Source organism: Perissodus microlepis, chromosome 10, assembly GCF_051167445.1.
Source record: "Perissodus microlepis isolate ML-2025 ecotype Zambia chromosome 10, ASM5116744v1, whole genome shotgun sequence".
Classification (NCBI taxonomy): domain Eukaryota; kingdom Metazoa; phylum Chordata; class Actinopteri; order Cichliformes; family Cichlidae; genus Perissodus; species Perissodus microlepis.
Window position 1 is genome coordinate 14,944,942 of NC_140470.1, and position 23,099 is coordinate 14,968,040.

The following is a 23,099-nucleotide window of genomic DNA, read 5'->3' on the forward strand; positions in this document are numbered from 1 at the left end:
CATCAGTAATTTCAAAGAAAGATTTAAAATGTTTTTCAGCTCTTTACAAACCCAATTCAAAAAGAATTGTGAAGCTGTCCAAAGCGCTGAAGACAGAATGCAATGACTGGCATATCTCATAAACCCAAATCTTATTTACATAGAAAATAAAAAAAACATGCCACATGTTTAACTTTATAGGCTCCAACCCCATGAGACCCTAATAAGGATAAACGGAAGAGAATGGATGGATGTTTAACCCTTTCACGCCTAGTGTATCGTATTTAATACATGCAGTTTTTTGTGAATTTTTGAGACTTCTACATCATCAGTGTGATTTGTTTCCCGTTTTAAAGCATAAATAAATTTTGCAATACTTTTTTAAGCATTTTTTAAAGGCCAGATGTAGCAAATATGACGCAAATTACAACTACTATAAGGGGGAAAAATATCTAAATAACTTTTGTGGCAATTATTCAGGCTTTAAATAATGTTGAATAATGAATTGTAAATCTGGCATGTTTAATTCGAATAAGACTTGGATAACAGTAGGTGAACAGTAGGTGGCAGCAATATGTGTCTGACCGGCTAAACTCAAAGAAGAAGAAAAAGAAGAGAGGCGTAGAAGAAGACAAGGCGGAAATGCGGAAGTTATCGCCAATGAGACAACAAGGCGCCAAATTTGTGAAAAATCTTCAGAAGTCAGTGCAGCAGGATGAAGACGTGCGTCTGAGCTTTAAGGATAGCTACATGTGGCAGTCGCTGCTGTGTGAAAAGGCTGAGCAGGTAGGTTATTTTCTCATATTTTCGTATTTTAGTTTTCTTAGCGGTTTTCTTTTGAGCATCATGACATTTGACAGCACTCTGTCATAGTGCTGTCAAAGTTAACAGTTCAGTTTTGTAAACGGGTAAAGGCTTAACAGACACTTGTTAGAAGAATTAGGACTCATGTTATGAAAATAATGAATACATAAGTAAATATTAGAAAGCGAAAGTGATGAATGCGTGTGTTTCTGTCTCTAGCATGGCGGTGCCTTTTGTGCAGGACTGGGACGTTGTTCAGACTCTGGGAGAAGGAGCCTACGGAGAGTATGAAAGCTTCCTTATCATTGTTTATCATTAGCTTATCGCCTTTAATAGCTGTCCTCTTCTAGCCATCGCACAAGGATTTTTTTTCCTTGTTTCATGGGATCATGACAGGCATGTATATGTACTAGAAATGTTCATCTGATAATCCAAAAGCATCACTCACAGGAGACACCTGACTCCATCGCAGTCACAGTTAGCTTTGAAAAAAAGGAAGATGAACCAGGTATCAAAATGTAGGTAAAAATGAGACCTTACATATGCTAAAACATGTTTAATGTAGTGTTGATTTGAAAGTTTAACCATTTTTACCAGAACAATTCCATGCTTTTTGCCATGGAATTGTTAGAAAACAGATCAAACAGTCAGGGTAGCAATTAGGACTGGGCCATATCATACTGTTCGCGGTAATACCGGTATAATTTTGGGCAACGATAGAAAAATGAAATATCGCGATAGAGTATGGGTTAAACGCGCATGCGCAGTGCCTTTGTTTTCATACGCACACGTCGGAAAAAGCATGGCGGCGAAAGCAAATCGTTGAATGAAACGGATGAACCAGAACTGGTTTGTAAAAATACTGCAACTTCAGTGGTGTGGAACTGGTTTACCTTTTGTCCGTCAGACACACAACAAAGCATTATTTTTGGTAAAGCATGCTAGCGGGCCGTCGTTATTACCGTGTTTTTTGGAAAATACGGCACACTTAAATCAATCCTTCGATTTTTCTGAAAATCGACAGTGCCCCTTATAATCCAATGGGCCTTATGTATGAATTCTGGTTGTGTTTACTGACCTCGAAACGATTTTATGTGGTACACGGCGCTCGAAAATCTGTCAAATGTTTTAGTACGACTTTGCTAAGCTACGAACCCGGACTGCTTGATGGATTGTCGGAGCATTACGGCTATCATAATGTCAGGAGCCTGGCGGAGTGATACGTACTGTGCGTCAACATAATATTACCGTATTGTGTGTGTATAACCTCTTTTTAAGTTTTGTGGATATTATACATGGTTATGCTGAGGATATGTCGGCCAATTTCCACTGGAAATCCCTTTTGGTTAAACTGTCAGCAAGGAATTTGCATTTGCACTGTTAAATTTTTATATAACTTTAATTCACATAAAACAGTTGCTTGTTTAAGTGAAAATACATTGATGTTTTGGTTTTTTTTTGCACTAATAAAGTTGTGGAGTTGTAAAGTATTTTGTCTAGTGTCAGTTATATCGTTATCGCAAATTTTCAAATGTATATCGTGATAAATATTTTTGGTCATATCGCCCTGCTCTAGTAGCAATGACTGCTTCTATCATTCTTAAATTATGGCATTATGCCACCATTAAATGAGGTGTCCAGAGATACCAATGCTCAAAGTTTGCTGTTGAAGGAAACTACTGCACAAAAAGAACCTTTTAACTTTAGATTGACTCTTTAAGTGGGTTTAAAATTATCTTAAATTTCTTTGTTTGGTTTTTTTTTTTTTTTTTTTCTTCTTGTTTTCTAGAGGTCAAAGTCAAGTTTATTTATATAGCACATTTTCAACATTGCATGCTGCACAAAGTACTTAACAATCTAAAATGCAACTAAAATAAATAAAATGCACAACAGTGATGCAGTAACATATAGAAGGGGAAAAAATAAATAAAATATAAACAACTAAAACAGACGGACTTTGACACCTGACCTTCTGATTTTATTGAAAAGTTTAACAAAGTTTAAATTACTTGAAAATTATCTCTAGAAACACTTTAGGAAGACTTAAGCTCTTTGTGCATCCTGATGACTTCCTCTCAGACTTCCTCTCAGTTCTCTTCACATCCGTGTTCTCTTTTCTCTTTATGATCTAACCGGTTTGTCCTCTTTGTGTTCTTGGTCTCAGAGTGAGGCTGCTGGTGAACAGACAGACTGAAGAGGCGGTAGCAGTGAAGGTCATCGATACCTCGCAGGCAAAAGAGTGTACTGAAAATGTCAAGAAGGAGGTCTGCATCCACAAGGTACATCCATCACTTTCACCTGCACAGTTAGTATGAATGAAAGCAGCGCCTCACCAGTGGTGTGTTGTAAAACAAGTCCAGCTGTTCTTAAATCCATATATTAATACAGTAAACAGCTGCATGAAATAAATTGTTAATTAACTGAATCACAGCTTTGTATGCTCTCATTTCCCTTTTCTTTGCTTCAGTTTAAAAAAAAAAAACACAGCCTGTTCATGCCAGTCCCAGACTGTGAGAATTAGATAAAAACTGTTACTGTTGTAAAAACCAACTCTAGCCTCAGCTGATCTGGGGACGTTGGTAGCCGAGGGTGTCATTTGTTGGGAAAAGTTGGTTAAAGCTAATGCTATTCCAGGCAAGCTGAAAGCAAACATGCAGATAAGAATACAGATGTACAGATGTGTCTGCTTGTTTTGGCCCACCTAAAATGATGTGACATGATGACAGAAGATCCAAAAACCAGCTGAACAGACACCGAAGAGGCAAACTGAAAGCAAACATGTATGAAGTCGTACTTCATACTAAAGTAAAATATAAAGAACTGGCATTTGTTATTAATGTTGGTTAGATTCATAAAGATAAACTGGCTGAGACAGACCAGTTTGTTGCTCTAGTTTACAGGTACAAACTGATTGTAAGCAATTTAACACAGACTGAAGTTGTTTTTATTTTATTTTTAATTGTTTTAGATTTGTAGAATGAATTAAAAACGTTAAGCTCTTAGCTAAGTAGAATGATAGCTGAGAGCACTGTTTTGAGGATCTTTGTGTGTGCACTTAACTCATAGATGCTCAAACACACCAACATTGTACGCTTCTTTGGCCATCGGAAGGAAGGACCGACTGTGTACCTCTTTCTGGAGTACTGCACCGGGGGAGAGCTGTTTGACCGAATCGGTGAGCCGTAAACTGTCATACAAGAAAAACCTTTTGTTTGCTGAGTTATTCTTCCAAATGTAACTTTCCTGACTCAGATATGATTAGCATGAATACATGAATTCAACTTAGCTGAAATGCGTCTGGAGTCTTCAGTAATCATTCTTTGCAAGTATTTAATTTCAGGCTTACTTTTTCTTCTTTTACGCTCTCTTTAGAGCCCGATGTAGGGATGGCTGAAAAGGATGCTCATAGATTTTTCCAGCAACTAATAGCAGCTGTGGTGAGTGAAGAACATCTTTGTGTTGATGTGACTTCCTGCATATTTTCCTGCTGTTATTCTCTTTTTAAGTTTTTTTTTTATTTGACCTTTTCTAGGAGTACCTCCATGATTTTGGCATCACACATAGAGACATAAAGCCAGAGAACATTTTGCTGGATGACAAAGGTGAGGAAATGCAATCTTTATTGAGGGATTCTCTTTTTAGGATTCTCTTTTATTTCTTATAACCTCCGCCCTCTGGGGTTGATTTTTTATTTTATTTTTTTACCTTCAGATAACCTGAAGCTGACAGATTTTGGCCTGGCAACCATGTTTCGCTTTAAAGGCCGAGAGCGCCTTCTGAATCGATTGTGTGGGACTCTTCCCTATGTGGCTCCGGAGCTTCTGAGCCAAACAGAGTACAGAGCTCAGCCTGCAGATATCTGGGCTTGTGGCATAGTCCTCACTGCCATGCTGGCTGGTGGTAAGATCCAAAATTTGAAGATCATACACACATCTGTAATCCAATACCATATGACAGCAATGGCAACGAGAAATTGATGATATCACAAAGCTGTTAGGTCAGCAGGGCCAGTGTCAAAGCTGCAAGTGGTTGTTGTGCTGTGTGAATTTGCATTTGATTGAATTACTGATTTTACTAAATTAAATAGCTGATTTTTCATAATTTTTACTGTCTTGTAACTTGCTGTCATATTTCTGCCTGATGTCAGACAGGACCATCCTCAGTCTTCGTCTCCATCTTCAGTCTGACATTGTCTGAACTTTACAGTCGAGCAGATTCAGTTTTCAATCTTTACAGCCTGACCTGTTTACCTGAATATCATCTTATTTTAAGTCAACAGTGAAGTACAAACAAGCTAGGAGATCACATGGTAATAGAAATAAAAGAAGAAATACTTTATTTATCTCTTATATATGAAATTCTTTGGTTATAGCGGTTGGAATTTTTATAATAGAAGTATAAACAGTTAGTGTATATATTTAAAAAAAAAAACAACAACAGCAAAACATTAAAGCCTTAATCCGTTTCGTTTGACAGATTTCCTGACTGTGCCCTTCTGGTGATGTTGAGAGTACGTACAGGTCCACATGGTTCTCACTGTTGTACACGGTGCCATTTAAGTTCTTTCACTCTGCCCATAAAAATCTAAACGCTTACTGGATTTAAGTTTGGCCTCTGTTCAGCAGTTTTTGACCTTTTTTTTTTTTTTTTTTTTTTTTTTTTAAGTTCCATCAAAGCTCTGAACCGTGTCTGATTTCACCATGAATGTCAAACTTGTTTAAAGATTAACTTCTATGTTTAACTGCCCCAAGCTCCACATTGCAAATCAGCACTGCTACTGAGGTTGGCTACAATCCAGTGATTAACTAGATGCTTCCACTGCCCCCCCTCTCTCTCTGACAAGGAGTTGTGCGCTAGAAAAGTTGTTTACCCCAGGAGGGTGAAACTTTTAGTCCAGAGTGCTGGTATGGAGTTGACACACAGTGTATTGAAAACATGTTTTGTTTTTTGTTTTTGTTGTTGAACATGACAAACATTGAGGCAAAAATTCAAGTTGCCTTTTAGAACCAGTGGAAGAGGCTGAGATGCTTGAGTTTTGCTCTGTGAGAGGGCACATTACTTTAGCAGTGACACCCAGCAGGAGGGACGTGAAGGGGAAAAGACTAAATTTAACATAAGTATTTCTAAGGTGAAAGCTGTGTACGTTGTCTTGAAACTTTGTCACTACATGTCTGTTATCCACTGCTTAATATTTTTGCCCCATCGCTGTGGAAATCAGGCAGGTTCATGGACGCTGGCAAGTTACAGTTTTATAGATATATTTATATCACATACAGATATAGATATCTGTGTTTATACGTTTAAGAATTGGTTGTAAACTTAACCAAATTATAGACACAAGGTGATTTAGTTATCTTGAAATACAGTCACATCACTGTAATGGTAAAAAAAAAACCAAAAAAAAACCCAATACAAGCTTATTTTAGATTGAGGTCTGTTTAAAAATTCAGTTTATTTATTGTATACAGTTCTGAAAGATCAGACAGCATGTCTTACATCATTAGAAAAAATGCAAACGCTACTTCCCTGAGGTCGTGCATCATTGAAGTCCATGCAGTTAATGTGAGGAAACCTTTTGTGTTGTTTCCTTGTTAGAGTTGCCGTGGGACCAGCCAACTGAGAGCTGTCAGGAGTACGCAGACTGGCTTCAGAAGAAAACATATCTACCTCCTTGGAAGAAAATACAACCACTGCCTCTTAGTGAGTCTCAAGCTATTGTAAGTTTAGTTACTGCATGTTTTACATGTTGTTCTTTGTGTTATGTGTAACTTTTTTTAAATTCAGGTTTGTTATCCAAATTGCTGCTGGCCAGTCCAGATGCACGCATCGCCATCACAGACATCCAGAAAGACCGCTGGTTTACTGAAGGCAAGTCCCAGCAACAGGTTTAGTTTAGCTTCAGTGTTCACTGTACTCATAATGGTCTTTCTGTCTCTGTAGGAGTGAAGCAGCCAACAAGTTCTCTGCACTCAGGAGGGAACAACAGTCTTCGATCTGAGGGGTCACTCATATCTCGGGCCAACAGGTCAGAACTTTGCGCTTTTCTCATTTTAGCTCAGTTTCTTTTTGTGTCTGATAATCTTAAGAATGTCTTTCTCTTTCTGTAGTGATGACAGGATGCAGTTTTCCAGCTCTCAGCCTGACTTTGCAGCCGGTGGCTGGGAAGCCATGTTGTTAATTAGTCAAAATGACGGTCAGGTCAGCTTCTCCCAGCCGACCAAACCTGAGCACATGTTACTGGGTAGTCAGTTACTAGGTACACCAGGAGCCAGTCAGGTAATTCACATACTCAGTGCTGGATTAGTTTCACTACGTAAATGTTTATACGTGTATTTATTTTCATTGAAGCACACAAAGACGCAGATTATTCTTTTTTTCTTTTTTCCTTTTTTTTTTTTTTACCTTTCACCAAAGTTTCTTTTGATTTAAAGGCATCTGAATATCAACAAAACTCTGATGCATTATTGCTGTGAGCTATTTAACATGTCCTCATTTCTTCTTTCTGTGCACAGTCGCCGTGGCAGAGGTTAGTGCGGAGAATGACGCGTTTCTTCACTACTGTCAGTGCTGATGCCTCCTTAACTGCCCTGAAAGACATCTGTGAAGGCCTGGCACTTGGCTTCAAACTCACTAGCACCAAACAGGTATATCTATACTCAAATATACAAGATTTTTACATTTCCTGATAACACAGCCTTTTCTTCTGCGTCTCATCATAACATACTTTTATTTTTTATAACACACATTTTAGGTGACCGTGAGCACGCTTGACAAACGCAATAATAAGCTCATCTTTAAAATTCATTTGTTGGATATGAATCAGAGAGTGCTGCTGGACTTCAGACTGTCTAAGGTAGGTTTTACCATTTAAAAGATGAATTGTATATTATTTCTAACATGATTTATCCCCTGCCTTCTGCATGTTCTGACATCTTAACCACTAAAGCTTGCAGTCCATGCAGTCTTGTAAAAAATGAAATTCAGATTCAGTAGCTACATCAGTGTCTCACATCATTGTGGAGGAATTTTGGCCCACTCTTCTTTACAGTACTGCTTCACTTTATTGAGGTTTGTTTATGCACAGTTCTCTTAAGGTCCCACCACAGCAATTCAGTCACGTTGAGGTCTGGACTTTGAGTGGAGCATTGCAAAACCTCTGTTGTAAATGTGCTGCTGTGCTTGGGATCGTTGTCCTGTTGCATGACCCAGTTTTGGCCAAGCTTAAGCTGTTGGCCAGATGGCCTCAGATCTGTCTCTAGAATTCTTTGGTATACACAGAAACCTCAGTGACCGCAAGGTGCCCGGGTCCTGTGGCTGCAGAACAAGCCTGAATCTTTACACCGCCACCACTGTGCTTGACACGTGGTCCTGTGTATTATGGTTAAACATATTTACCTTCGTCTCATCTGTCCAAAGAATTCTTCCAGAAGTCTTGTGGTGTATTTAGATGCAACTTTGAAAACCTAAGCTGTGCTGCCTGTTCTTTTTTTTTTTTTTTTAGAAAAAAAGGCAGCCTTTCTAAACAAGCCCTACTTGTTCAGTCTTTTTCAACTAGAACTTTTTCTAAATGATTGTTTAATATTTAGAATAAAAACTGAGTCCTGTAGAGTCTGAGATGTAGCTCTTGGGGCTTTGACACTTGCAGTAAGGATGTAGTTTGTGTTTTGCGGGACTGCATGGAGTCCTTTTGAAAGCTTTCTATTCCATATGACTTTACAACAAACATTGTGACTTGTGTTTTTGAACTTGGACAATGGAAGACATGAAGATCATTTTCAGTCTTTTCCCCAGACTGGTGGAAAGTTGGTTTCAGCTGTCTGTATCATAAATAAGGATTATTAAACTGGCCGAACCAATAAACTCACTTGAAAACCTCTACATGGATAAGCAGGGCAAATCACTCTTATTTGGCCTTACACAAAAATCCATCAATAAGCTTCAACATGTCCAGAACTCTGCTCCCCGTATTATTACTAGGACTCCCTCTACCCACCACATCACCCCTATCCTGAAGCAGCTTCACTGACTCCCGGTTAAACTTCGCATTAATTTTAAAATACTCCTTTATACATTTAAGGCTATTCATTCTCTCTCCCCACCATACCGTTCTGGTTTGGTACAGATCTCCATCCCATCCCAGTGCCTCAGATCCTCTCTTTTTCTTTCTGTTCCATCCTTTCATCTTATCACAATAGGGAGCAGGGCTTTTAGTCGCTCTGCCCCTCGACTTTGGAATTGCCTACCCTCTGACCTCGGAAACATCACTATTCCCTCTTTTTAAGTCAACCCTCAAAACCCACCTGTTTAAGATAGCCTACTCTGTATAACTTCCCATGCTCTTAAACTTGTACAGTGTCCTTGGGTGATTTGAAAGGCGCTTTAAAATAAAATGTATTTATTATTATTATTATTATTATTATTATTATTATTATTATTATCAGAGCACTTAGACACACTGCTTATATTGTTTGTCTGAGTGGAACTTGTTTGTGTATATTACCTCTAATATTCATCCATATGTGTCTGTAAAACAATATTGTTTTTAATGATACCCATAGGTAAACAGATGTAGGCATATAGGGCTTAGATTGTAGCCTATATTCATGTAAAATATCTGTAAAACTTAACTCTGTCTATATATCTATATAGATGTATGCATGCAGTCATCCTTATAGGTCAGTTGGTTTCACTCATGTTTGTTTAAAACGGGTTTACTGAAAGACAAACTGTAGCAGAATTGATACAGAGAAACTCACTGGTCTGAGTCACCTAATGAACAGGTCTAAGAGTACAATGTCCTCAGTGTATGAGTGCACTTTCATCTAATCAAGATGGTCGCGCGTGTGTGTGTGTGTGTGTGTGTGTGTGTGCCAGGGTGATGGTTTGGAGTTCAAGCGTCTCTTTGTGAAGATAAAACACAAGCTCGGTGACATAATCAGCACTCAAAAGATTTTGGTTCCCATCTAAGTGAGCAGATCTTCACACAAATGCTCTCTACTATGGACTGTAGAGAGGCAAACCTGTGTATATATTTACTTGTTTTGTTGATGTTTTTCATGTATTCTGCTGTTGAGTGAGTATAAGTATGTATGTCTACATTGTCATTTGTGTTTTTGCTATTAAAGACTGATGTTCTCTGATTATGTTTAAACAGTCCAAAGTCCTGAATAAATTATTAAAAGACCAAAGTTGTGCGCAGAGTATTTTTGATAAATTCACACTGTTGCTTTGCTGTTATCCATGAAAATCAAGTACACAGTACTGTTAAAGTCTGGAGTTACACCTCATTGCTTTATACTTTGTTAGGTGCTAGTTTGCTAGTCTTATCTTAAGGCTATCACGGCCTAGAATAACTGAGGATCTACACAGACATAAGTGTTATTTATTGAAACATATGCAAACATAAATAGAAATAGAGTATAAGGCAATTCTAACAAGTCAATATTTGGTATGACCACCTTTATTCTTCAACACAGCCTGAACTTTCAAGGCTAAGTAGTCTTCAGGAATGGTTCTCCAGGCTTCTTGAAGGACATTCAAACCTCTTCCTTATATGTTGGCTGCATTGTATTCGGATATCTGTCAACATGATCCCACACTGCTTCAATAATATAAAGATACAGGTCTGGGGAAGCCAATTCGTGTTCCACTGTGTGTTTTTTCTGTTTATGTAAGCTTTTATTATACTGGCAGTGTGTTTGGGATCATTGTCCTTCTGAAAAGTTGTTGCCAATGAGATGGTTTACAGATGATGTTGCATGTTGGATCAAAACAGTAGTACTTTGCTCATCATAATTTCGTCGGTTTTGAAAAGCTCCAACACCACAGGCTGAAATGCTGCTCCAACCACGACAGAGCTTCCATTGTGTTTTACAGATGGCTGTGGACCCCACTTGTACCTCTCTGTATGTATAGATGACAATTTCAGTAAAACATGACAAATTTGGATTCGTGACCCCATAAGAACTGTTACCACTGATTTTCAGTCCAGTTCTTGTGTATTTTGGCATACCTCAGTCTATTCTTCCAGTTTTCTTTCTTTAAGAATGGCTTTTTGACAGCCACGCTTCAGATGACACATTTCTGATCAAGTCTGATCTTTTGGTCCCGTTTCAGGTCTTTGTTGGATTTGTTCATGGACATGACTTTCAGATACTGTTCATTTGCTGTAAATAGCCTTTAGGCCTGCTACTTCTTTTGTCCTCTGCTTGTCCATTTTTTTTCACAGATTGAAATAAAGAAAAATGAACAAATAATGTTTTCATGAAAATCTGATATTAACAGGGTGCCCAAAGACATGATTTCAAACTGACTCTTTGCTGTGTTTAATGTCACATGTGACACAACAGTGAACTTTCTTATCAGTGTTAAAACCATTCATGTGAAAATGCTCAGGTACAAGGACTGGACTGAAAATGAGTGAAAAAGCAGCCAATGTCCAAAGAAAAACCCATCAGAAAGCCTGAAGATGTATTGCTGTCTCCTTGGAAGCAAAATATGAAGAAATGGGAGATGGCTCAAGACTTTTGCGTTTTTCCAGCTGGATGGGTCGGATATATGACTACGAGCCTGTCGCCTTGACGGTGATGGTGACGCTGACTGGCTCATTATCGTCTCCAGAGGGAGGGGCTTGGCTGGTGGTTGTTAGGGTGGCACTCATAGGTGAAGAAGTGAGGGGTGAAGATGCCCGGGGTAAAGCCATGGCTGGACCTGCAAAACATCAAAGTTCAGCAGATAAGACAGATGTGCATTACGATTTTTAGGCCTGCTGACGGTTGAAACATCTGCTTAGAGATATTCCGTCACTTCCATGTGGGCCATCAGCAATGTCCTATATGGGTCTATATATGTGTTTATAGGTGTATGGTCACTTAGGGTAGCTCATCTTGCCTAGGCTGGATGATCCACCAATCTCCTCTATTCCTCCCTCTGACCCGCTGACCACTTCATCCTCTGGGAAGTTGATGTTTTCCCTTGACTGGCTGTGCTGCCTGGAAGCAGGAAATGTTAAAACGCCATGTCTGTAGCAATAACTGCAAACAGGAAATTATTCATTCTTGGTTTTATAGACATATATCTAGATACTCACCTGCCAAATAACAAGTCATGTAGTCCTGGTGGAAAGAAGACAACATTAACATCACAGTGATTTTAAACAGATCAGCAGGATATTGGTGCTCATGTGCGGTGGACTCACGAGGGTTGTTGTTGCGGTTGCGGATTATGTACATGAGCAGCAGAACCGTAAGAATGGCTGCAAAGAGCATCCCACCAATAGCCGCTCCAATCACAGCAGGGTACACATTGTAGCGTGGTTCAGCTGCAACACATCATAGTTACAGATTGCAAAAAAGTTCAAATCTGTCAGAACACCGCTGCTACATCCAGGAGCTCAAGTGGTTCTCAACCCAGGTCAGTGTATGTCATGATTTGAAAACATCACTTTACTATTATCCTGTAAATAAATGTTGCTTAGGTTCTTCTTTAAAAGGAGCTCTGTTGAGCTGAACAACGTGGATTCATTCATTCATTCATACAAGGGTTGAAAACCACTGAACCATCCTATCATGTTACAGTTCTAGTCAGATGTTTACATCTACTCATCAGGGGCATGGATCTCATGATAAATTAAGGGTTTTAATGATTTATTTGAACTGTTCTTTTTTCAGGGTGGAAGGATTGTACAGCATACATCTTTAATGACTAAAAAAAACAAGAATTGGGTGCACAATTTTCTTTTTTTCTGTAATCAACAGAGAATAGAAATTAGTCTGTGTTAGCCTGCTTAATCTGCATTTTCAACCATATAGCTGCTGATTAATGATGAAAATGAAGAATTTGGAGGTAGTCCTCCTTCTTCACTATTCCACCCACTTTATGCACTTTATGTGCCAGTGCCATCGGCAGCAACACAGCCCCACAGTATGATGCTAGCACCACCATGCTTGACGTCTGGCAAAGTGCTCTTAGCTTTGAAAGTCTCACCTTTACTCCTCCAAACATACCTCTTAGTCATTGTGGTCAAATAGTTACCTTTAGTGTGGACAGTGATAGTGGTGTTCCAGCAGTTTTCTAGTTAATGGGAGGCTTGAGCCTTGTTGGTTGCTGGGTTGTTCCTGAACATCATAACCAATTTCCTCTGATCTGAGGGTGACCGTTTGGGTTTTCTTTGCATCCTTGGCAAAGTGGAGGCATATCAGAATAACTTGTACTTATGCACTCTTGTTTGAACCAATGATCTTAGAATCTGTTTTAGAGATGGCTCTAAGAGACTTTCCGAACTGCAAATCTCCTCACTGAATTTTTTGGACTTTCCTGTTGTTGTGAGTATTAGTCAATCCAGGGAGTGCCCTCAGATGTAATAATTCTTTATTACATCTGTAATAAAGACATATGCTGCACCATCATACAAGCCTATAAAAAGAAAAATTCAAAGAAATTGCTGAAACCCAAAATTACATTCATGCCAATGATGAGTGTATGAAAATCTGACCATAACTGCACAGGTTTCTCTGCAACCTAAATAAAACAAATGGCTTATTCGGAACAGTTTCCTGCAATAATATAATACAAAGTGGCACATTTATCACACAGGATGAATTCGAGGGAAGATCAGGAAGACAGAAAAGAAGAAAGTAACAAGGAAGTAGAGAGAAAGGTGTGTAAGCATGAGGTATGTGTCGTTGTTTGCATGTGTTTTTGTTTGAGTCTTTCACCTGAGTGGATAACAAAACACAAACAAAAAAAACACCACAGTTAGACACATTAATCATAACACAACATTAAAGATTGTATCTCATAATTAGCAATGCTGCTTGAAAGAATTTTTTATATTCCTGTATAAAAATAACCTGAAGCATCATCTGATTTTAACACGAGTGTAAAAAAAGACAACACAGTTAAGCAAATGACACAAAAATATTATCTACCACATAGGTAGATCCTTTTTAATAAGTCTTTGTTATCCTCCATCGAAGTGGTTGAACATCAAAGCAAGGTGTGTAATAAAGCCCTCTTTCACATTCATGAGTAAATAAGCAATCATGGTGTGCTTGGCTGTTCAAAAAGAACTCTGTCCACAGCACATAAGAGTCCTGTTGGTGTAATATTTGGCCCACTGTGTGAGAACAAAATAGATGCTTAATAGATGGTTTAACTGTATTTTAATTGTAAATTGTGTGTTTGGAGAAAAGAGATCACTTCGTTCCCGTTGGGTTGGGTGTTGCAGCAAGATGAGGATCCTGTTCGATCACAAATTGATTTAATGCTAATTTTCTTTTAATGGGTAAAGTCAAGGTCCCAACTTTGAGCCAATTTCTTGTATGCCATACCGATGTTTAAACCGCAGTTACTTCTGCATAATGTTAGGTCTGTACAGAAAGCAATGTTTCACATACCTTTGTCAGTCACAGTTGGATTGGATCATCTTCCTCAGCAAAGAACTGATCATTAATATGTTTGTATCATTTGTTTAATTGGGGTCTAATCTACTTTTAGAGCTCAAATCTGATCATGTTTTATGTCATGTTAATGGAGAAGTTTGAAACTGAACACACCTTTCAGAACAGTAAAGTTATTATTACATCTATATACATCATCTATATTACATATGATTACATATTATATATTACATGTTATATTACATCATCTTTGTGATTTTGCCTCTTTTTACTTAAGCTTAGCAAGCTGAAAATGCCCATCTCTTTGCTAAAAGTCTCATATGTCTCACATTTCCTGTACCTGGTGTCTTTGCAGTAGAAGGGTGTCCCACAGTGCGGTGGTTCACCGGTATGATGCGAAACTGGTAGGTAACCGTTGGCGTCAGGCTCCCCACTGTATAAATCCTGACAGCTGGATCCTGGAGGATGTTACGGTACCAGACTACGGGACCAACTTTCTCCTCATTCCCGCTTCCTTTCCTTTGTGGTCGTTCAAACATCCATCGGTGCTCCAGGAAGAAACCTGTCCAACCTCCTGCTTCCTGGTTCTCCACCACCCACTCCAGCTCCACCTCACTACGCTGTCGACTGGTGTACATCACTCTGACCAGGGTTGCATTGGGTGGCATGGGGTTCTCTACAGAGATAACACAAACAGAAATATCCCCATCTCTATGACTTCTTTGTGATGACCACTTGTAACTTTTTATGTAGCTCATCGACTTTCATGCTGACTGTAACTTTATGGACAATAATTGTACAAACATCAGAGGTGTTATAGTATTCTGATCTTACACTCAGCAAGAAAGTAATTTAGAATTAAACATAGATTAATAATTCTTACTCTTGATGACTAAAGTGATATTGATTTCGGTTCCTCCCACTGCGTTGGAAGTGGAGCACCTGTACTCGCCGCTGTCTTGAGTTTCATCTGTGTCTCTCACAGTCAGATTGGCCCATGCAGACGTTCTCAGAAGCATGTACTTTGAGGTGTCTTGCACACCGACACCCTGATTATTAAACCAGATGATTTCATTGACAGGAAGGTAGTTGTCTCTCAGACTGCAGGTAAGCTGAACGTCGCTCCCCTCGTACACAGACACGACTCTGCGCTGTGTCTGCAGCACTGGTGCCTCTACGTGTGACAATGTACAGACTAATTATTTAACAATTTATATCTGCTATTTGTTGTGCAGTGAGAATGTGCACTGACCCAGTGTGAGTCTGCAGGTCTTGGTTTCGACCAGAAGTGGGTGTTTAGCGTGGCAGGTGTAAGGTTTCCCACTGCGAGCTGTGCCATAGTGGAGGATCAGGATGTTGAAGGTTTGTTCCCCACCTTTGCTCTGACCTTCGGGGCCCTCCCACCACACCAAAGCTTTTGGGGCCCCTCCCTCCCAGGAGCAGGACAGCGTCAAGTATTGTTTGTCTTTAGTCACAGAAGCAAAGCACAGTGGCTCTGCAGGGGGAATATCTGATGAAGGAGAGGAGAGATATAAACACATTCAGATACATGATCACAAAACTGCCTCTAACTTATCTTTTACTGTTTGTTGACATTGCTGCACTCACGTGTGCGTGTGCTGCACTGTGTCGACTGTTTCAGGGCAGGATGGGAGCCCAGGCAAGTGAAAAAGCTGTTATTAGAAGTCAGTCCTCCAGAGGGCAGCATGATGGTAGTGCTGGAGGCTGAACTTGTTAGCTGGGCTATGTTGGACTGATCTTGTATCAGGTCTCCAGTCCAGTGGAGGGAAGGTGAGGGGAATCCACCAGGCCAGGAGCACAGCAGCCGCAGAGAGGTGTGATTCAGAGCCGGCTCCACAGAACAGGACGGGGAGCCATCAGGGGGGTCTGTGGGGGATATGATAGAGGTAACAAGGTAATGATGTGCCGAGTGGAGTAAACTGATGTCATCAGGGCCCGGAACCTTTTTTCTTTCTTTCTTTCTTTTTTTTTTTGATTATTGTTACATTGTTAAGGATTGTTTGGTTAAAATAACTATACAAAAATTATCGAAGAAGAGATGTGTTGTTATGATTTTGCAGTTTTTTTCTTTTGTTGGTGGTGGAGTTCTTCTGAAAATGTAATCTTAGCAAATTGCAAAAACATAAGACGTGTGCAAAACCAAAAAAAGGGAGAGTGAATGACGTGCTTGCCATGATTGTGACATCACAGTGAGATACCTGCCAGAGAGTCCCATCAACTTCCAAGATGGTCCAAACAGGAGAACAGGTCAGCAAGCTTTCCATTATCTGCTGCGTGTCTGCGTGTGTGTGTGTGTGTGTGTGTGTGTGTGTGTGTGTGTGTGTGTGTGTGAGACAGAGTTTGAAGGTGTTTAAGCTTTTGAAATAAGTATATCAGATGAATGTGCTGAATGGAGTCAGAAGACATTCAGAAAAAGAAACTGAAAAGGATTCTGCATTAAGTGAAATGATCAGGGAGATGTTTCTAGGTCAGAGATCCTGGGTGAAAATCAAAGATGTTTAACCTCCTAGGACCTGGCATCCACATATGTGGACATCACATTTTGGGTTGTCTAGACCAAAAAACTTAATTTTGCTCTACAAGGGCCTGATATCCACTTATGAGGACGTTATACTGCCTCTGTTTTATCAAAATTAAAAACGAATATCCTCATATGTGGCTCTCTTTTTCTTAGGAACAAAAATCGGGTAAAAAAAAAAAAATTCTGGTGATTCTTTGTTTTTACATTCATCGGGTCCCAATATGCCCAAATATCAAAGAGAAATTAAAAATGCATGCCATGGAAGAGTTTGGGTCTTAGGAGTTTAAGCTGTTGATAGTATTGTACTGAAAATGTCAAATCTGAACAGTTTGATCACATTTGACTCTTTTACACTCCTTGCAGTAACAAGAGAGAACAATAGGCGTTAGGGTAGAGTGCAGGAATTGACAGAGGAGTAAGATGCTTAATAGCATGATCAGAGATCAGAGGTCACACTCACAGTAGACGGTCAGGCTGATGGTTTTTTTGGAGCGGGTGTTAAGGTAGGTATTCAGAGCCAAGCAGGCGTAGTCGCCAGTGTGCATGCGGAGGATCTTGGTGATGGTGAGCTGCGGCCCGCTGTAGACCTGTGAGTTGTTGTAGAACCAGACATACTGACTGGCTGGATTGGACTGGGCCTGACACAGCAAAGAAACAGTCTCTCTCTCCAAAGCCGAGTAACCCCGCTCTGTTATACTGTACGGAGTTACGTTTATCTGAGGAATGTCCGGGCCGACTGAGGAGAAAAATCATTGCTGTGAAATTTAATGTGATGGACCTTCTGCTTCATTTAAAAATTGTCCACAAAAGCTGACTCATAACAAAATGTTTCATCCAAGTTAGTTTAGTTTCACAAGATGACATTTTCTCTGAGAGTGACAAATGCTGATGATGCACAGTTTACCTGTAATTTACTGATTACTCACACAGAAAATGCCAAAGACAAGTTTAAATTAGACAGAAAATATCAAAGTCATACCAATTTCTGTTTCTTTAAGACTGTAACTTAAACCATTCTTTTTGCTTCTTTTTTAAAAAAAAGTTTTACAAAAATCTCCATATTGATCCAACTTCCTCAACTTACAGATGGTGTCCAGCCACAAGCGGTTGGAGCTTTCACTGTTAACTGCGTTGCTGGCCACACAGCGGTACCAGCCGGTGTGGTTGCGGTTGACGTCGGTCACATTGATAACACTGCTGTCGCCCTGTGCGATGATCGTGATGTTACCACTGCGGGTTTCATGTTGCCACACGTACTGGATCGGTCCAGTCCCATTTTCCAAATTGCAGCGCATCCACATTGTAGATCCTTCCACTGGAGATACTTCACTCAGCGAGAGGTAAGGCTTAGTGACGGGGACTGCATTAGCGGCGAAGAAACACAGTGTTCAGTAACTGGAAAGATCATTTTAAAAACAGAACAAAGCTGCAAGTTCCCACGAGCAGCAACATTGGAGATTGAACATGAGACCAGTGTCAAAAGGGGCCCTACAAAGGCTAGATATAATTTGTTTGCTATGGCTAATTTTTTACTTTCTCCTGCCTTTACTTATGCTAATTTCGATTACAAAACAGGAGCTCACCACTGTTAGCATTTAGCATTTTCACTGCAGTCATTTGACAAAATAATGTTTCCTTTTCGGTATTTAATCTAACAGCTTTTCTAGAGTCTGTGCTCCAGTCGAAGTGAATGAATTTTTAGCAATAGTTCTTTCATGTCTATCATATTGCACTTAATGAGCTTCTCAAACATATTTCTTGGCTGGTTGGCGATGTTTCCTGGAGGTTGCTGACTCTCACTTGTGGAATCTGGTTGCAAAGAAAGTGCTACACCAAAACCCTCTGTGTGATTGCTTTGGTTGCTATCAGAGTGCCACAGTTGCTTGTAGTTTTTTGTGTTTGTCTGCAAATATCCACTAACTACTAGCTAAGTTGCAGTAAATCCTGAGAAAGTGAAATACAAAATAAAAATAGAGAAGGTTTGCCTTCAAAATTAAAGTTGTTCCACAGAACTACAGCCAACATATTCAAAAGGTGCAACTTTTACTTTGTAGTTAGACCGTCTTCATTTCTAGTTTGTGTCACACTCATCACAGTTTTACTACAGCTCAGAGAATAGCTGGACACCACCCATCATTTTCATTCAAACTATGACCCATCAATATGCTAGCGCCCAAAGAAATCACAATTGTTTTGGCAACCGATTGGAAAAAATGTGTGGACCCTAGTGACAGATGGTTGCCAGTGGGTCAGCCTGTGAAACTGAGACTTTTGCAATCATTTTCCCAGGAACTGCTGTCAACTTTCAGCAACCACTCACAATCGGTCAGGGAATCTATATTTTTTTCCTCACGACCATTAGTTGCCAGTTGGTCAAGGCCTATGTGACTTAGGCCTTCTTCATGTGATCCTACATTGAAAACTTGATTGTTAAACATTTAAATTGGCTGACAAGTTAATGGTGTGGTTAGTGGTCACCTGTCTGCGAAACCTCAATACAGTTTATGGAGGCACTTGCCAAACAAGCCAGTTTGCATAAGCTGGGCCTCAACCCCCTTATCCTAAAATTCCTATTTTGTGGGCTTGAAAAAACAAGCTCGCCCTTTAAAAAGGCTGAGAAATAATCTGTAGTGCCTGTATTCATCTTTTGTATGCAGTCTATGGTCCCTCTATGGCCAGCCTTAATACAAAGCTATAATCTCCTGATTATAGGGAATTGTGTTTTAGACTTTTAGAATCTAAATCGTCTTTGCCAAATAAAGTAAAGAAGCTTTTTTTTTTCTTAAAGTTTTAAAATGCTCTGTTCAAAAGACCAACAAATAATCAAAAGACAAAGCAGCACATGCTGAACAGTAGAGTTTCTTAGATGATAAAAGTCAAAAAAAGAGAGAAATATCTACAGATTTTTATTTTCAGTTTTTCTGCAGTGTTCCATCTCTTCCTCTTTCTCTCCAATGCACATAGCGACAGGGATAGTAATGACTCACTACAGTAATTTGGATACACTGTATAATAATTTAGGATAATACACCCAAGTAAACACAACAAGTCTACTGTCCTATTTTGGAATATATAAGACAAATTAGCCATGTTGGAGAAATTGGACAACAAGACTGAATGTCAGTCTCTGTTTCAGCTATAAACTGACTAAAAATTTGTAGCATTCGTGACAGCAGGAAGTCTTACCTCGGACAATGAGATGCACGTAGTAGTAGTAGACTTTGGGCTCGTTCTCTATGTCATAGAAAGCCTGGCAGGTGAATAAGCCTTGTGCAGCCAGAGGCAGCTTCTCAATGCTTATAGCTGCACTGTTTGAGATGACAGTCAGCTGTCCCAGCGTCTCAGCTAGCTTCTGAATCTTTGGTCCTCGTCCCACATTATACACCACAGCTTTTATGCCTTCAGTACCAGGCTTTGTGAAGCTCCATATGTACATGTCAGGTACAGAGGGACCACACTCCAGGATCACGGCTTTGCCCACTACCCCATACACACTGGCGTCCTGGTACACCACCTCATACATCTGGGTGTCCTTGTACACAACCTCTCCATTGGGGTTGATCTGCAGGGCTGGAGGAGGGAAAGGATACAAAGATATGGGTGTAAAGGAACAGGAGACGCTGGTGTTGTTTACCTCGTCGGTGTTCGGTCGCAGGATTGATTACACAGTGAGTCTCAGAGGCAGCGTAACATTGTTACAAGTGATTCCAGGCATTTCTTTTCCTTAATTTCCACATGCAGGTTCTAAAACAGCTTTTGCTAGCATAGCCTTTCTGCTTGTTATCTACAGTGCCCTGTGACCCGTCATTTAAATCAGTAAGAGCCAAATAACTGTAGATGCATCAGTGTATTTGCTGCTCACCCCAAATTTGATTACAGAAATGTCAAATATATGTTCTTGGCGAATTTTGAAATGTTATATTGAATACTTTGCATTATTTATACAGTCTACATACTGATATGTGCTTTCAGAAAATGTAAATGTATGACATGCAAGTATTCAAATCCTACATTTTTGCAACAGCATTCCAGATCATGAAGAATTCACTTCTCTTAATTTGCTGTTTTAAAGGATGTTTAAAAAGTAGGGGTTTAAATGAATCCACAGACACTGGAAAACTCTTACCATTTGCCCCCAAAGTGACCAGACTGGTAGTTAGATATAGAATGGCCAGTCCTAGCAGTGGAGCCACCATGGTATCATGATGATCCCGAGTCCAACAACCTCTTTACTCCAAAAAAATGTGGAAAAGATCAAAAGGTGAAGCCTAACTGACCATTACAGCCCTCCTTCAGATGCCTGATGTTCCGTCTTTCGTACTCTCTGATCTGCAGGTCTTCTCGGAGATTCCAGTGCATTCGACTGAGAGTAGGAAGGGACGGAGGGTCAGTAAACTGATTTAAGCTCAATTATTAATGTGTTTTCCTTTCTCTCTATCCCTCTATCCTTCTTTCTTTCTCCTGCTGGGTTAGAATAACACACTGACACCGAGACCATCTATTATACAAGAAAGCCACGTAAGTGGATGGGCTGGCCTTTCACACACACACACACACACACACACACACCTGCACATTAACTAATGCAGTCACAGTTGCAGCTGAATCTGTCATTTGCGCACTTAATACCACAATCCTCTACACTGGAATTTCATACAAATTTCAGATCTCTGGAATGCCATAAACATATCTTTATCTATATATAAAATTTCTCTCTCTATATATGTAAATGTATAAATATATACAAGACAAAAATATATAGGTGGAGAGCTCTGCAAAAACATTTATGCAGTCAGAGTACGATTAAACTGCATTTGTAATGTGCAGTCATCTTGGGTGACTTGTGAGATTAAAGGCTTCAGATTTCAAAGGTTTTATGAGGATCCAAGGAGCAGAGTAAACTCTACCAGTGGGATTAAAATTATTCAGTAAAAGTATTCAGTATTTCACCGTCATGTTGCCTCACAGCATGCTCTCATTGCATGCCAACATTTAAAAATGTAATCTCCACTTTACAGTGGACTGCAAGAATGCACAGTCTGTCCATCAAACGCTTTTATTCAGTAATTGTAACAATTTTCAACATGTTTTTATGTTTATACAAGAGCAGAATAGACTGCTTGGTGGAGCCATGAGTATGTAATGTGAGACGTTTGTCATGAATGAATGCAGGGCGCAGATCAGTTTCCTTCACTTGGCAGACAAACAGAAGGCTGGAATACAGCAGATTACTCCCTTATTTAGTGAAAACTAATCAAATGTTAAAATGCAGCTTTATCCCAGCGTGAGATTTATTGAGGGAAATTAAGGCATCTATAGTCCCGTGCAATTAATTCCTCCAATATCATTATTATTTGTTATTATTATAGATAGTTTTGGTGAGAACTGATGAGATTGAATTTTACCTCTCAGTACTGACTGACTGGTTCTCAGGCACAGAAATGTGCCGTTCAGAATCATAATTTCTCAAATCAGACGCAGCCTTTCACTACAACAATTTGGCTAGGAGCTCTTTTCTATTTGTTGACTTGTTTTGTTTTTGTATTATATTTAGCATATAGACAAGAAAAGTTGGGACAGTGTCATGTTTACCACTGTGTAGCATCCCCTCTTCTTCTAACAACAGTCTGCAAACACCTGGGAGCTGAGGAGAGCAGCTGCTGGAGTTTTGTGGATATAGCTGCTTGATGATACTTCAAATGTTTTCACATCTAGACGTTTCTACTTACAAAGACATGTTGCTGCAGTAGATGCAGTATGCGGTTTGTCATTGTTTTATTGAAATATTCAGGCCTTCCCTGAAAAAGATGTCACCTGGATGGAACATATGTTGCTCTAAAACCTGTATACACCTCTCAGAATTGATGGTGCTTTTTCAGCAGCTAAGTTTGTAGGCACCATGTCATCAGAGATGCAGGCTTTTAAGCTGAGTCAATGGTCAGTGACTTTATTGTCCCCAGTGGGAAATTGATTTGCAGCATGTCCACACATCAAACAACAAATAAATTTAAAAAAAAAAAAAAGAAAAAAAAAAAAAAAAAGAAAAGAAGATAAGCACTGAAAAAAGATGGTTTCTTTTCTCTTTGGTCCAAGGAAAAGGTGCCCATGTTTTCCCAAAAAGAATTTCAATTTTGATCCACACACATGTTCAAATCATACAGTGTCTAATTGGTTGTAATCTTTCTGTTACCTATACATTTATGGTGGCTTCCAATCGGTTTGCTTTGTCTTTTTTTAGCACTCTAAACACAGAATTCAGCATTTTGAAAGATGTTACATGATTTATGTATAGAGCCATTCAAGATGTTCTTGCCTCCATGCTGTCCAGTCATTCCCAGTAATGGACACCTTTTGATACAGCTATAAAAGATATT

At 39.5% G+C, this 23,099-nt stretch overlaps 2 protein-coding genes across 4 annotated transcripts in view; one reads left to right on the top strand and one right to left on the bottom strand.

The window, feature by feature from the left end:
• The first annotated feature begins 608 nt into the window (after nt 1–608).
• chek1 (checkpoint kinase 1) lies at nt 609–9,971 on the top strand. 3 transcript variants are annotated; one of them, XM_084942356.1, is made up of 14 exons: nt 609–765; nt 1,003–1,068; nt 2,948–3,062; nt 3,850–3,958; nt 4,156–4,220; nt 4,316–4,385; nt 4,495–4,683; nt 6,379–6,483; nt 6,568–6,651; nt 6,724–6,808; nt 6,891–7,059; nt 7,296–7,427; nt 7,535–7,636; nt 9,658–9,971. In XM_084942356.1, the coding sequence occupies exons 2-14, from the start codon at nt 1,004–1,006 to the stop codon at nt 9,748–9,750; spliced, it is 1,383 nt and encodes a 460-aa protein (XP_084798482.1). In that variant the 5' UTR covers nt 609–765; nt 1,003; the 3' UTR covers nt 9,751–9,971. The 3 variants fall into 3 exon arrangements, with proteins under 3 accessions (XP_084798482.1, XP_084798483.1, XP_084798484.1); XM_084942357.1 differs by lacking the exons at nt 609–765; nt 1,003–1,068 and adding an exon at nt 1,502–1,632; XM_084942358.1 differs by lacking the exons at nt 609–765; nt 1,003–1,068 and adding an exon at nt 1,654–2,011.
• A 1,419-nt stretch (nt 9,972–11,390) lies between these two features.
• Nucleotides 11,391–23,099, bottom strand: part of vsig10l2 (V-set and immunoglobulin domain containing 10 like 2) — a 30,067-nt gene continuing 18,358 nt past the window's right edge. Inside the window, exons 14-23 of the mRNA XM_084941646.1 lie at nt 17,810–18,085; nt 17,186–17,461; nt 15,792–16,070; nt 15,436–15,693; nt 15,067–15,357; nt 14,524–14,859; nt 11,981–12,103; nt 11,873–11,897; nt 11,655–11,774; nt 11,391–11,493 (exon numbers count right to left, since the gene is read on the bottom strand). Coding sequence (XP_084797772.1) covers nt 11,391–11,493; nt 11,655–11,774; nt 11,873–11,897; nt 11,981–12,103; nt 14,524–14,859; nt 15,067–15,357; nt 15,436–15,693; nt 15,792–16,070; nt 17,186–17,461; nt 17,810–18,085 — 2,087 coding nt within the window. The remainder of the gene's footprint in view (nt 11,494–11,654; nt 11,775–11,872; nt 11,898–11,980; nt 12,104–14,523; nt 14,860–15,066; nt 15,358–15,435; nt 15,694–15,791; nt 16,071–17,185; nt 17,462–17,809; nt 18,086–23,099) is intronic.

Excerpts from the sequence above, each read along its gene's own strand:
- chek1 (XM_084942356.1), top strand. The coding sequence starts at position 1,004 with ATGGCGGTGCCTTTTGTGCAGGACTGGGACGTTGTTCAGACTCTGGGA. Across the intron at positions 6,809-6,890 it reads CTCATATCTCGGGCCAACAG|TGATGACAGGATGCAGTTTT; the intron begins GTCAGAACTTTG and ends CTCTTTCTGTAG. Across the intron at positions 7,060-7,295 it reads GTACACCAGGAGCCAGTCAG|TCGCCGTGGCAGAGGTTAGT; the intron begins GTAATTCACATA and ends TTCTGTGCACAG.